At 35.3% G+C, this 14,640-nt stretch overlaps 1 protein-coding gene across 7 annotated transcripts in view; it reads right to left on the reverse strand.

Moving 5' to 3' along the window:
- Positions 1-14,640, reverse strand: part of TRIO (trio Rho guanine nucleotide exchange factor) — a 534,181-nt gene that overhangs the window by 120,944 nt on the left and 398,597 nt on the right. For all 7 annotated transcript variants that reach the window (XM_069101424.1, XM_069101423.1, XM_069101425.1 and 4 more), the window contains 4 exons: positions 11,191-11,283; positions 8,107-8,218; positions 6,991-7,181; positions 4,705-4,806 (listed from right to left, as the gene is read on the reverse strand). In XM_069101424.1, coding sequence (XP_068957525.1) covers positions 4,705-4,806; positions 6,991-7,181; positions 8,107-8,218; positions 11,191-11,283 — 498 coding nt within the window. The remainder of the gene's footprint in view (positions 1-4,704; positions 4,807-6,990; positions 7,182-8,106; positions 8,219-11,190; positions 11,284-14,640) is intronic.

Below are 14,640 nucleotides of genomic sequence, written 5' to 3' on the forward strand. Positions count from 1 at the left end.
GTGGTTAGGTAACAACTTCTAATTTCTGACCATTCTTTCACCAAAAGTGATTTTTTTGTTGTTGTTCAGTCATGCCTGACTCTTTGTGACCCCATTGGGGGTTTTCTTGGCAAAGATACTGGAATGGTTTGTCGTTTCCTTCTCCAGCTCATTTTATACCTGAGGCAAATAGGGTTAAGTGACTTGCCCAGGGTCACACAGTTATTAAATGTCTAAGGCCAGATTTGAATTCAGGAAAATGAATCTTCCTGACCAGGCCCCGTACCCTATTCACTGCATCACCTAGCTGTGATTTACATTTTGCCTTATGCTTATGTAAAGTTATGATGCTTTTACTGTCTCTTGTCACCTGCCTTGCACACCCTGAAATTAGGGCTATTTAGAGTCTACAAAGGTCATACCTTTGCACTTATATATTATTTCAGATCCACAATGAAGGGAGTAGGTGCTTCTGTCATGTTCCCAAACCAATGACTTTTTTACAGTCGGCATAGAAATAATTGAGACTATAGAGCAGAAAGATGCTTTTTTTCAAAATCCCTTTAGGGTGTCTGGACATAAATTACAGTATATGAGTCACCAAAGAGCAAACAATGACACCTGGATTAGAGCTAGTCACTCCAAGTGGCTCTTAGTTTAGGGCTCTGCCAACTGGTTCATTGTTTGGCTATTAAAATACATATTACATTATTTGCTCTTTGGCTGGATTCGAAATATCACTTTATTGCTTACTAAAAACTTAAGAGAAATACTCTGAGAAAGAGGACAGTCATGTTCAGCTTGACTTTTTTTTTTGCCATATGCCTAAGGAGGAGATCTTCGTCCCTTAAGAGTTGATTTCTGGAAAGCATTATCCTGCTACTCTATGAGAATCATTCCTTTTAGAAACGATTGTCAAAAACTATTTAGAATAGACAGTGAATAACCAGGAATAGGCAACTGCAAAAACAAATGGATAAAACTAGTCTGGCTAAGTAAATAAACAAAAAACACTGCCAAAGAAACTGAAATCTGATAGCACAGCTTTTAAACTACCTTTTTTCTTCTTTTTAACCAGTTATTGTTCCCCAAAATCATCTACTACAGTGAGAAGTTCTAGAGGACTATTTGGTCCTCGTAGCAGTGAAATAAATGAAGGGAAGGGAATGAGCTGGCCTCTGATTTCCTCTTCTTGACTCAGCCTTTAGGCCCGACTGGGCCCTTCCTTCCTCCCTGAAACTCACCCTCCTCCCCACCCCCTTTCTCTAGCTTTCCTTCTTCCTCCCATGAAAAGTATTCTCAAGAGAGTCAGAGAAGGGGAGGAAAAAAAACAAAAAACTTTGAAAACCTCTGATGTACTGGAATTGGAATGCCTTGTGAAAACAATCAGGAGTTAAAGAGATATCATCTGGGTTAGGGTAAAAAAGAAACAATTTGTCAGAGACTGGAAATAATCAGGAAAAAGAAGAAAAACTGCTAAGCACGCCTTAAAAAATTATAATGCACATCATTTAAAAGGGATGAGTTAAGGATTGGATTTAGAAGCAATTATAAAACTTTAATTAAAAAATTACCTAGAGACAAAAAGGTGAACAAATTTATAGAGAAACATAGTCCTACGAGCAAGACCCAGCTTGGATAACTGGGCAATGTTCCAAATGCTGAGGGGAAGGACATACGATTTTTCCCCCAAAACTTACTGACATACTAACTTTTGAACACAATTAGATGAAAGTATACCTTAAAACAAATTACTGTTCCCAAATACTTACATTTTGAAATAACCTTATAGTAATTTTGGTGTTGTTTTTTTTTAAATAGACAATTAGGGTTAAAAGACTTGCCCAGGGTCACTCAGCTGTTAAGTATGTGAGGCTGTATTTGAACTAAGGTCCTCCCCACTTTAGGGTCAGTACTCCATCCTGTACTACCTAGCTGCCCTTTAATAATTCTGAAGTAACACCCTGGTCATTTACCTTTATGTTGCAAAATGATTTGTTTTATGCTATGTATAGCACTGAAGGTGTAAGTAAGTGATTGCAATGCCAGGCAAATTATTTCCAGGCTATGAAAGCAAACAAAACTAAACTCGTTTTATGGAACTTTCAGATAAGAAACTATCAATGATTTCCTCACAATGTACAGTGTTTTAGATTCCTAGGTAAATTATGTTCTACTCTCTTGGAGAAAGTCAGAAAACTCTTGCCAAAGATTCCCCACAAAAGTACTCAGTTCCTCTGCAAATATAAGCTTTCCCAGAAGATGTTCACCATGCTCACCCTCTGCAACATACAGGAAGTCTCATTTTTGAACTGTGTCATGGATCTATTATGATATCCTAAAGGCACCTTGTCCATATTTGGTGATGATGTCTGGAAAAATTTCCTAGATGCCTTTTTAAAATCAAAGAACATATGACCATTTCTAGGGGAGTATCTTTCCGTTCAGAGTTGAAGACGGGGGGTGGGCTCTACATAACTTGTAACACATGGACATAAATAGTTCCCTGTTGGCCTCTGCACATGAAGCTGCTATGCCTATATATCTCTGTAAAGTTTATGGTCCCATAATGCACATACTCATAAACTTCAAAAAAACTTAGAAATCACATTTACCTAATATTTAGCAATATGTTAGCTGGTTTGTAAATGACATTGTGCCAGAGCTATCATACAAAAACTGACTTTTGTCATTATCCAGATATCCATTACTATATAATGCAATTTTATAGATGATCGGTCAAAACTAGGTAAAATAACAACTTCCACAAATAGCGAACTTGAATACTTATAAAATCAGTACATATCCAAAGAACCCATTCAATAGAAAAGTCATTGACAGAACCAAAGACTAAAATCACAACTTCTTGCAAGTGTATAGGAACATTTTTTTTTTTAAAGTCAGAGATGAAATAGCTGAGATTCTTATTCACACGCTGGAGTCTCATTAAGCATTTGGCTTTTCTCTGCAATAAATCTCTAGCTATATCTTCCCCAAACTCAGATATCCTGAAGTTGCTGCTTCAGCTTTGGACCCAACTCAAAAGAGGGCTCTATCTTCATTTTAAAAAACTCTTTGTAGTCCCCTCTCCCCCTCCCCATTACCTTTGAATAACTCTTCACCAAGAGACTAGGGAAACTTAATTGTTTCTTAATGCTATCTCCTAGTAATTCATATAAAAAATGTCATGCTACTTTTGACACCATACCAGAAAGAGCATCTCCAGAATCATCCTCACTTTGCAAATGGAAAGTTAACATATAACATGACTTCCCTATGGCACCAAATAACCTTAAGGGAGCAAGTTAAGAACTTTTATGCCATCAGTTTCCAAGAATCTTTGCCTACTTAAAAACCAGCTTTTATTACTGTGATCAAACCAGTCAGAGATACATTTGGGAATCTATCCATCAACTTGTTAGTCTGCTGTCTGAGGCCCACATCTTATTTCTCTGATTTACTATAAAATCACGTCAATTTTATTAGTATTGTAAGAATGAAGGAAATAAAACACACTTTTTTTTTAAAGTAGGTAAGATAGAGTTCAGTAGAGTTTATTTCCTCACCAAAAGTAAAATATAACACTGTTCATTAGTTGTATTTAGCCAATATGAGAATTTTATCTTCAGGTTTTCAAGCAATACAACCACTGCTATTTTGAAAATCAAATGCTTTAAAAAAGACATGCATACAATTGTGATATATTTTTTCACATGAAACATATGCATGTTGCCACCATCCCCCCCAATCTCCCCACAGTCCTTCTCTGTTAATGGCATTAACATACTTAGACTTGGGGGCGGCTAGGTGGCGCAGTGAGTAAAGTGCCGGCCCTGGAGTCAGGAGGACCAGAGTTCAGTTCCGGCCTCAGACACTTAACACCCACACAAAAAAACTAGCTGGGTAACCCTGGGCAAGTTACTTAACCCCAACTGCCCTCCAAAAGGCAAAAACAAACAAACAAAAAGAAACATACTTAGACTTATAACCTGGGAGACTCGACTCTCATGTCCAATCAATTGCCAAGTCAAGTCGATTTTACCTCCATCATCTTTCCATTCCCACTGCAACCACTCTGGTTCAGGTCCTCATTATTTCCTGCCTAGATTATGCTAACAGTCTCCCAAATGAACTTCCTATCTCCTGTTTGTTCCCGCTTCAATCCATTTTTCACATTCTCTGTTGACCAGAAAATAAAGCATAAACTCATGAACCTGGTATTTGGGGCCCTCCGCAATCTGGCTCCAACTTTGTTTTCTAACATTATATCCTACTACTCCCCATGATAGTCTCTGTGTCTGAGCCAAATTGGCCTAGCTGCCATCTCCTGTTCTCATCCCATTCTCTCCCTTTGCTCATACCATCCCCAGTGCCTGAAGTACAGCAATCAGAAGAAAGATAATTCTACCTCCTCGCTAAGTCTCTCCCTTTCCATCAAGGGTCAATTAGTTGCCAAGTCTACCATTAATCCTTTCCCACTCTCCTTCTTGCCAAATGAAAATGAATCCCTGTTGAATCTGAAATAGCAACTTTCTCTAGTTCTCGATGGCATTTACTACAGTATCCTTTGCAGCACAGGTCTTTGTCTGCATGTTGTTCCTCCTGCCTATATTATAAATTTCTTCAGAGAAGGTCCTATCATAGTTAGCTTTGTAGTCATGTAGTACGCACTTAATTTGTTGAATTGAACCATTGACCATATTTCCAAGGGTCAGATAGACATACCTTTAAGACAATTTTATTATCAGAAGTTGGGGTCCTTCCTACCCACAGTGCAAATTTGCAAGGATCTCCTTCAACGTGTTCAGTAACACCGAGTTCTGAGGTCTGAACAAAAAACAAAATAATGGATACATTAACCATTGTAATACGACTTAAGCAAAACGGCAGCAAATTTTAAAGATGATTCCATTGTCAAAATTGGTGGTGAATGGAGGGGTTGCAATTTTCAACAGTGGAGAGAGTTCCAAAACTAAAAAGATTACAGGTCCATCTAAGTACCTTAAAATATACATGACAGACAATAATGACATAAGTAAATTAAAAATCATAAAAACCTCAAATTTTGGCCAAAAGTTTCAACATCATCTTTCATCAACTTATTTACCAGAGCAGTGTAAAAAATACTTAAATTCAGTAGTTCTAATTTCATTTTCTTTTATTTCCTCTAATCACCTCTGGGAAAGCTGCTGAAGAATTATGAAATAATTAAATGATGCTAAATACAAGGAAAGAACAGGTTAAGTGATCTGGAAAACCACAGATCAAAAGGATAGGACAGTTTTTCTTAATCTTTAATGCAGTTCAACCAGTTTGAATTTTCAGAACCAATGAAAACAATTTGTTTAAAGCCAAAAAAAAAAAAAAAAGGCTAACTTTGTGTTGTCCTAAAGCTAGATTAAGGGATTATCTAATCCTGAGATATTTTACCATCTGTGAGCCATTTTAAGGGTTGAATTCCTATCTGTAGATTAACTAGGCAAGTTTATACTTGGAGTGCTAACTTTTCAGTATTTTCCCCCCTCCTAAACAAGCAAATCCTAATACTATTTCTCCTCCTCCAGCAAAAGGAAGTGAGTCACAATCTGCAGTCCTGGAGGTGAACTCTGAGGGAATCCTAAAAAAAAGATAAATTAAATGAAGATGTATTGGATTCTAAAACATATTAGCTTAGCCCCAAGGGGCTGTTTTAAAGCCAAGGAACTCAAAGTGAATTACTACTCAGCAACGTTGCTTTTTCTTTTCCAGTTGGAATGTGATCTAAAATGATGTAAGTTATTCTGCAAATTGACAGTGCCAAAAGGGATAAGCCTGAGGAAACTGCACAAAAATGATGAATTTGGGCTTGTGAGCTGAAGAATGTTTGACTCTTTGAATATCACTAAGAAAATACACAGATATTAAGAACTCCTATTGCTCTGATTTAAATTTCGAATAACAGATATGTGTGTATGTGAATATACATTCATCTATATCTATCTATATATGTATATAAAATATCTTAGTTTAAGTACACAATGATGAATCAATTTGTCAAGATTCCACATATTTTACCAGGATGTGTGAACCAGTCTTAGTGACCTAGAGACAGAAGAAAAACAAAACCAGATTTTATTCTCTGTTCTTTTTCTAACAGAATTGATGAATAAAGTTACCATTTTCATCCAATTCTCTAGAACAATTATAAATTGATTTCAACATAAATAGACCAGGAAGTAAAAAAAAAGAGTTAGAATTTACCATGGACCACAGGCATTTCCAAGAAAGCAAAAATGGGGTTAATAAGAAGGGGTAAAAAAATTAAAACATTGTATTAATGCTAGCTATTATTCCTAGCATTCAACAACTAAGAAAGGGCACCACATGTGTGTTTATTGAGCAAAATTCTACAATAAGACACCTAGTCTGCAAACATTTTTCTACTGCTTAATGAAAAGTAAATTAATATGGAAAAAAAATCAGAGTGATATGACTTGTTTGATGCACCATATCAAATGTGACATGGAACAGAAAATGTTTTAAACCAAGTAAAAATAATGGCACTGGCTTCGGTGTCAGAAAACCTGGGTTCAAATCCTACCTCATGCTTCTTACCTGTATGATTGTTGGTAAGACATTTAACCTCCTTGGTCCTCAGTTTCTTCATTTATAAAAAGGGATTGGACTAGATTGTCTCAATGGTCCCTTGCTATTCCAGATTTATGATTCTAATGCTTTCCTGCAATCTTAGTAAAATTCTCTAAACACTGGAAAGCAAATTTCTAACATGTTGGCTTCTAAGTCTCAAGTTTTCATAAAATTGTGTATGAGAGCCCTCTAGTGAGCCAGATGGTATCAGAAAATTGCAGAGAAGGGGATGTGAAAACACTTTTTAAAATACAATGTAAAGTTTAGGAATCTTTGAGAAAATAAACCAAAAAAAAATTTTTTTTAATTCTTTATCTGTAATAACATAATAACAAACTTTTATATTCAGGTTTTAAGATTAGCACTCTGGATAATTATACTTACAAAGAGTTTGCTTTTATAAAGGTACTTGCTTCTTCCACTGGAATCTTTCACCTCTTTACTGAAAACTAAGGACATCTCAAAGAGAAAGAGATGCCTCTCCCGACCCTTTCGAATTAAAGTTTTCGGGTCCCAGACTTGGAAGGATTCCTGAAGGATAAGTTCTCCCTGAGATTCAATATTCTCATCAAACCCTGAAAAATGGCAGGGGAGAAAGATAAAGATAAAAAAATTCCAATGAATTGGAAAGAAAAAGTAAGAAATATCAAACATAAAGGTTTTAAAGATAATTATTTCAAGACTTTTAATGTATCTGCCAAAAGTCGCTAAAGTCTCCTCCCTCTAAACTCTCTTGAAAGCTAGGAGGTACAGTGGATGGAGCACTAGGCCTGGAGTCAGGAAGAAATGAGTTCAAATGTGGCCTCAGACACTTACCAGCTGTGTGACCCAGGGCAAGTCATTTAACTTCTATATACTGCAGTTTCTTCAACTGGAAAATAACAGAATCTATCTTCCAGGGTTGTTATGAGGAGAAACTGAGGTAATATTTGTTAAGCCCCTGAAACATAGTAGTTCCTTCCTTCTTTCTTCCCTCTCTTATTCCTCCCTTCCTTCATTCTTCCTTCCTCCCTCCTCTTTTCCTTCCTTCCTTCCTTCACTCTCCCCCATCTTTCTGCTTAAGCTTGTATTTTCAAGGAACCAATAAATGATGTTAGCTGGTATATGCTTCTGCTCAGGGAGGCAGTAACTTCCTAATTGATCTTCCTATCTTTAGTCCAAGTTTACTTCATATCTAGCTTAGAAATACAGGTAACACTTCACAGAAAATAAATGCATTTTGAGAAAGTTTTAATGGATATGCATTGTAGGAGGCTCTATCTTAATTGGACGGCTGTTCTTCATCTAAGTCAACTCTAACATACATGTCATTAAATAATCCTCAGGGAGAAAAATTTTAGTGTTAGCATACATCTTACATGTGTAGTTTTCCCATCTTACAAGATTTATTTGTTGACTGTCAATCAACCACTTAGGCCCTCCCTTTAATCTTTTAGATGTGTATACTCTGTACAAGCCATTAAGCCTCTACTCAAAATTCCTTAGGAAGATGCTTCTCACCTTCAAGCATGCTAAGGTGCATGGCATCATTGGCTCGTTTTGGTACACTGAGCATCACCTCGAGACCATCTTTAATCTCGCCTTTGCCTTCTTCACAGCAGGTGAGCAGCTCCTACAGAAGATCAATACTCATGAACTGACATGTATAAAATGGGTTTTCAAAGAAAGACTATAAAAAAAGTTATCGATACTGCCCACAAAATGCTCTGCCAGCAATGTTTGGTTTTGTCGAGCTGAAACAGTATGTAGAAAGACACAGCCTAAGAGGATGTATTGGGAGCATACCTCAGAGTAAGAAAGACATATTTCCCCCCACTTTAATAAGTTTATTATTTATTTTTAACATTCATTTAAAAAAAATTTCAAGTTCCAAATTCTCTCCCTCCCTCCAGTCACCTCCCACTCACCAAGAAGGCAACCAATATGTCAATAATGCATGTGAACATCATGCAAAACATATTAAGTGCCACATCTGACCCATATTGGCCATCTGACTCTAGGCAAATCATTTAACCTCTCTATGTCCCTGAAAAGTATAAGTCTAAAAGTTGCAGATTAGATGTAGATCTGAATTAGGATAGGGAATTAATTGGTGGAGGTCCCAACACCAATAAAATCATGGATCTAGATTTAGAACTGTCATTAAGATGCCCCAATACTATTAATACTGCAAGAGTTTCACAGCCATGGTAACTGCTTTGTGTAGTATTATATGTGCCTTTTTTTTTTTAAAGAAAAAATTGAAAGTTTAAGCTAAGATTTTCTTTGGGAGATTCATGTGAAACTACATTTCAGATTTTCCTGTGGGAGCATCAAATTACAGAGTAAATAATAAAGTAACAGAAATCCATAGTCTGTTAATTCCACAGACACATCATCAGTTCATCTTCCCCCATTATTATTGTTGTTGGGGCTGTTCTTATTTGCCAGACTAGTGATTCATTTCACTAGTGTATGGAGCAGCATGTAAGAGATTTTTATTATTAATGAAGATCAGCACCTTCCTCTGTGACTTACAGTCTGGCAGAGTTGCCTGGGACTTCCCTGGTGGTCACATTGTCAGTATGTGTCAGAGGGAATATGAACAGAGGTGACAGTTGTCTATCCATTATACTATGTTGCTGTTGTCATCATCACCATTAGCATCATCAATAATGAAAAAGTACTTTCAGAATTCTTCTTTTTTTGGAGGGGGAAGGCAAGGCAATTAGGGTTAAGTGACTTGCCCAAGGTCACACAGGCAGTTAAGTGTCAAGTGTCTGAGGATGGATTTTACTCAGGTCCTCCTGACTTCAGGGCTGGCGCTCTATTCACTGTGCCATCTCGTTGCTCCTCAGAATTATCTCAATGAGGACATCAAGAGGAGGGCATGAGCATAAGGCAGAATGCAACAGATGGTACACTATTTTCAGTTCCACACTAGGTCACAGGATAATAGAATTAAAAGCAGGAAAGGTCTTTAAAGATCATCTAATCCACCAGTATCATTTCACAGAAGGGGAAACTGAAGACAAGAGGGATCCAATGAGGTGCCCCCTGACAGAGAATAGAAGCAGAACCAGGGTTTGAACTGAAGTCTCTTGACTCCTGATCCAAGGTTCTTAATACAATGTAGCAAGATTCTAAGAAAAACCATTTAATTATATTGAAAAACAAGATTTTTTTAACCAAATGGCACATAGACATTATTTTACACAGTATAATGAAAAATAGCTTTAAAAGGTAGATTAGTAAGATTAACTTTATTGACATAAAGCTCTCCTTATTCCAAATTCAAATAGTTTAAGAAATATTACTTGCTGAAACATTGAGCACAAAATAAAGTTTAAGAATAAAAAGAAGTTAAAATTATTTGACTACATGAGAATTTATATGAAATATTCTTTATGGAAAGAATAAATAAGGAGACAGAAAACTATAATTTTTCTATATAATACAGAATCACTAAATCCTGAAGGGCATATTTTTACAAACCAAATAGTAGGATTGTGGGGATTCCTTTGTTCGACTATAGTTATTTATTTATTTTTGTGTCTGGTATGGTAACTTTTTAAAAATTTTCTGTAATTACTTTTTTATCATAATAAAAATTTTTCTCCAAAAGTCTGTCTCATAAAGCTATTTCAATAGTTACTATCTTTTGTCTTGAAAATTGACACATAGGGGAGGCTAGGTGGCACAGTGAGTAGAGTACCGGCCTCCGAATCAGGAGGACTTGAGTTTGGATCCAGCCTCAGACACTGGAAAAACAAAAACTAGCTGTGTCACCTTGGGCAAGTTACTTAACCCCAACTGCCCTCCAAATAGCAAAAAAAAAAAAAAAAAAAAAGGACACATATAAATTTCACTATATGCAAAAGCCTATTAGAATTCATAATCAATTTATTATAGTGTATACTTAATATGGGGCAGCTACATGGAATAATGGATAGAGCACCAGGCCTAGTCAGGAAGACTCATTCCTGAGTTCAAAAATGATTTCAGACACTTATTAGCTGTATGAACCTGGGTAAATCACTTAACCCTGTTTAACTCAAGTTTCCTCATTGGTAAAATGAGCTGGGGAAGGAAACAGCAAACCACTTTGGTGTCTTTGCCAAGAAAATCCCAAATTGGGCCTGGGGGTGGGGGATTTGCAAAGAGTCACACATGAAAGAAACCACTGAACATCAATAGCAGCAGCACTTATTACGTTGTAAAAAATTTCTATATAGCTAATGTATGTACTGTGTATTGACCATAAGCATTTTGTTCTTGTCCATCTGTCATACTAAATTCTTAGGAAATTTGTGAAGGAAAATTTGTGTACACTTTTGTTCTTACACATAATTATGAAAGAAAGATGGACAGCCTTGATGGAAGTCAACACCTGTAACCAAGGCATAAAGTCTTAAACTAGCAAATGATTAGTTTTAACAAAAGTTGTTCAAAAATACACAATTAATATTCTGACCATCTTTTCAGTTTTCTGAGGAACATATATAACATACAAACTGAGGAAAAATTTTAAGATATTAGGAGGGAGTTTTGCCCTCTAATACACAGTTCAGAAAAGTTTAGAACCCAAAATATCATTATACATACTTTTAAAAGAAGCTGGTATTTTGTTATTCGCTGGACAGGCTTAATAAGGTATGAAGAAATGGAGTTGGCTAGCCCATGCCGTTGTTGTATCTCCTGTATAAAATAACAAGATTTTGAACATCTTAGTTCAGGGAGAAAATATTGAATTTTGTACTATATATGTCTATATTATAGGAATGTTTTCATCTACAGGAATATTTTTATTTACATTCATTCCTATAGACTCTAACTTGAGAATATAGATCACTTCTGAGTATCAAAGAATTTACCATACGCAAACCTTCCCCATCCATTCATTGATCTCTACATTCAAAGATGGTTATGACTAAAATGAAAATTTCCTCCTATATGTTTCTCATTATTAATAGAATTTCATTTCTCAGGCTTATCATCCCCACATATTAGTGACATCATTGACAATATGACCATGTAAATTTAATCACTGATTCTCAAGTGGCTTTTCTTTATATGCTGTGTCAAATTTGAATATTTATGACCTTTAACTCTGTGCCACAAGATTCTCCTTTGTTTGCTTGACTTCTCAATAATCCACCATTTCAGTTTTCAATCTAATTCATAAGATTGTTTTCTTCTCTTCATGTACTTAAATTTTAATGTCACAAATTATAATTTTATTAAAGTTTTCCAGTTTTCTCTCAAGTGTAAAATATGTAAAAAAAATATATAAAAAGTTAACTTTTCCAATTGTTTCTACACTAATTCCTATCTTTCAAATTGGACATTAAAACCACATTTCAACATTTAAAAATATTTTATAAGTCTATATGTATATTTATGATGGTGTCTATTTAAGCTAAACCAAATGAACTATATATTTGCTTATGATTAATCAAGTAGAGCTTATTTGGGAAAAAATATGGAGACTTAAAAAGTTATTGCAGTTCTGAAGCCACCAGGGGGAGAACTAGTCACTGCCAAGTTGCCAAGCTTTTCCGTAGGGGTGTAGCTATATTGATGAAATAATGCAGGTGGAATACAAAATGCACTTCCCTTCCTTCCATTAAATGATACAGCTTAGGTGGGCTAAATGAAAAACCTGGAATTTGTTCCAGCTTCACTCATTTCCGTTCAATTTAGTTAATGTTAATTATTAAAGTGTTCATATATTAATGTTTCAAAAATGGAGGATTTTAAAATAACATATAAATGAATGAACTTAATATGCTAATATAAAAACCTACCATTATACATTGTACAGATAGGGACTGGCTCTGTGTTTCAAACGTATAGGGAACCTCCTAGACGAGAAAATTTATCCCACTGATGCACTTTGGTAGCATCTCTTTGACTTATAGAAAGTTGCTTAGAGCAGATGAATATAATGGAGACCATGCCCACAAAACTACATAAAGATCCTGTGGGCCACATACTAACAATTTAAAAATGTAATATTATCTATATTTTATGGTATTTTTATTTCTTTTGTTGGATATTTTCTAATTAAATTTTTTATGTGGTTATGGCTGTACTTGGGGTTGTTGTGGGACACATGAGGCCATGAGCCCTGTGAGCACCAAGATGTTATATGACTTCGCTCGGGGTCAGACAACTTAGACTGTATCTGAGGTGATACCTGAATGCATCTTCCTAGATCCAAGGTCAGCTCTCTATCCACACTGACTCAATAATCACAGTGAACTTCTGATATTTTGTTACATTTAGTTTATTTTATGAATAAAACTCATCTATGAAGGAAGTTTCTCAAAATAACACAAATACTCTGCTTCTCTGAAAATGTCCTTAAAACACATGATGGTAATTAGTCTATGGAATGGTTATATCATTCAAGAAATAGGTCTTCTCAAATTTTCAGTCACAGAATCAGAGAAGTTTAAGGCTGAAAAGAACCTTAGTGATTGCCTAATCATACTCCTTTATTTTACCCAGGACAAGACTGAGTGATTTGTCCAAGAAGTCTTTGGACAAGAATGACTAGTCCAAGACCATATAACTCATTAGTGAAGTATCTGGGACTAGAATGTATCTCTTCTGACACCTAGTACTTAGACCCTTCTGTTATTTGGTAATAATAGTTCACATGACAAGAGTAATTTACATTTTCCAAAGTGCTTTAAAATAAGCCAGTCTAATGACTAGTCATATAAACCTAGATAGAGTATCTATTTACATTTTAAACATGTACTGAATTTCATTACTTCCTCTGGATATGAACACTGATCACAGAACATAGTTATCATAAACAAAGCTCAGTAGGATTTTTGTAATTAGGATTAATTATGATAGATGACTCAGGTGAACTACATCTATCCACAAACAAAAAACACATTCTCATGTGTGAATTAGTAGAGGTTTTCCCTTTTTATTTAGTTCTTGTCATTCTAAATGGGACACGATTTTGCTAAAAACCATTTCTCACAAAGATAAATGCTTACTGATTGTCTGACAAATTTATTATAAATCCCTCATTGGTCAATGGCTTCCCTCTATGATCTATGGGAAACATAATGAACTTGAGAGAAAGGAGGGGGACACAATAGAAAATTACCTTTAAGAAGTTTCTTTTAGATATGTTAACAAAATACTGATAAAATCTTTAACAAATACACTTATAAGTTCACTTATTGTTAAATTCCAAGGATAATGGAGGCTTCTAAAATTTTTTGTCCTTCAAATTTTAAATGCAGCATATGTTACTATAATTTAAGCCTCTAGAAATAACCCTTCCTTTGTGCATAGAATCTCTGGGTTCAATACAGTCTTTAAGAGACCTCAGTTCATGTGAAACAATAAAGCTCTCACACAAAGACAAAAAGAGCATTAAGCCTCTAGTGGATTTCGAATTGATGAAAGCAATATATTACCACTGGCTACAAAGATAATAAAAACTCAAAGATTCCACAGTATCTAAAGGAACATGAAGAGGTCATTTATTGGAAGGTCCACATTTAAATCCTATCAAGATTCTAACGGGTAAGAATCCTATCTTAAAGATGAGAGGTTAAGGAGAGAGTATTACAATGTTCCTTGGTATAAGCACAATGGTAAAGATATCTAATAAACTGCATTTATCTATTGCCTAACTTCTCTATGGGTAATTTAGGACTATTATAAGTGGAATTCAAATGAGTCTGTCTTTTAATTCACTGTGGCACACCTTTAGTTAACAATTTGAAATTCATCAAATTTTCTAGGAGTTGAGAAAGTCATGTTCCATAAATTTTTATACAAAATAAGCTTCACAAAGTCTTTTTTACTCTCTGAAATAAAGAGGCCTTATCATATTTACCTTGCTCCAAAGAGAGTAAGGCTTATGAACCTGACATAAAGCTGCAGTTGTCTATGGTGCCAGTTTGTAGGAATTATAATCTTGTGCTATATTTGGCCACTGATGCCAATATTAAAACAAAACAGAAAGAAGCTATTTTTAAAATACAGGGACATTTCTGCTTTAAAGTAAGGAGACAAAGA

Source organism: Petaurus breviceps, unplaced genomic scaffold, assembly GCF_028583685.1.
Source record: "Petaurus breviceps papuanus isolate PSGF00001 unplaced genomic scaffold, PetGlider_PUasm1.0 47, whole genome shotgun sequence".
NCBI lineage: Eukaryota > Metazoa > Chordata > Mammalia > Diprotodontia > Petauridae > Petaurus > Petaurus breviceps.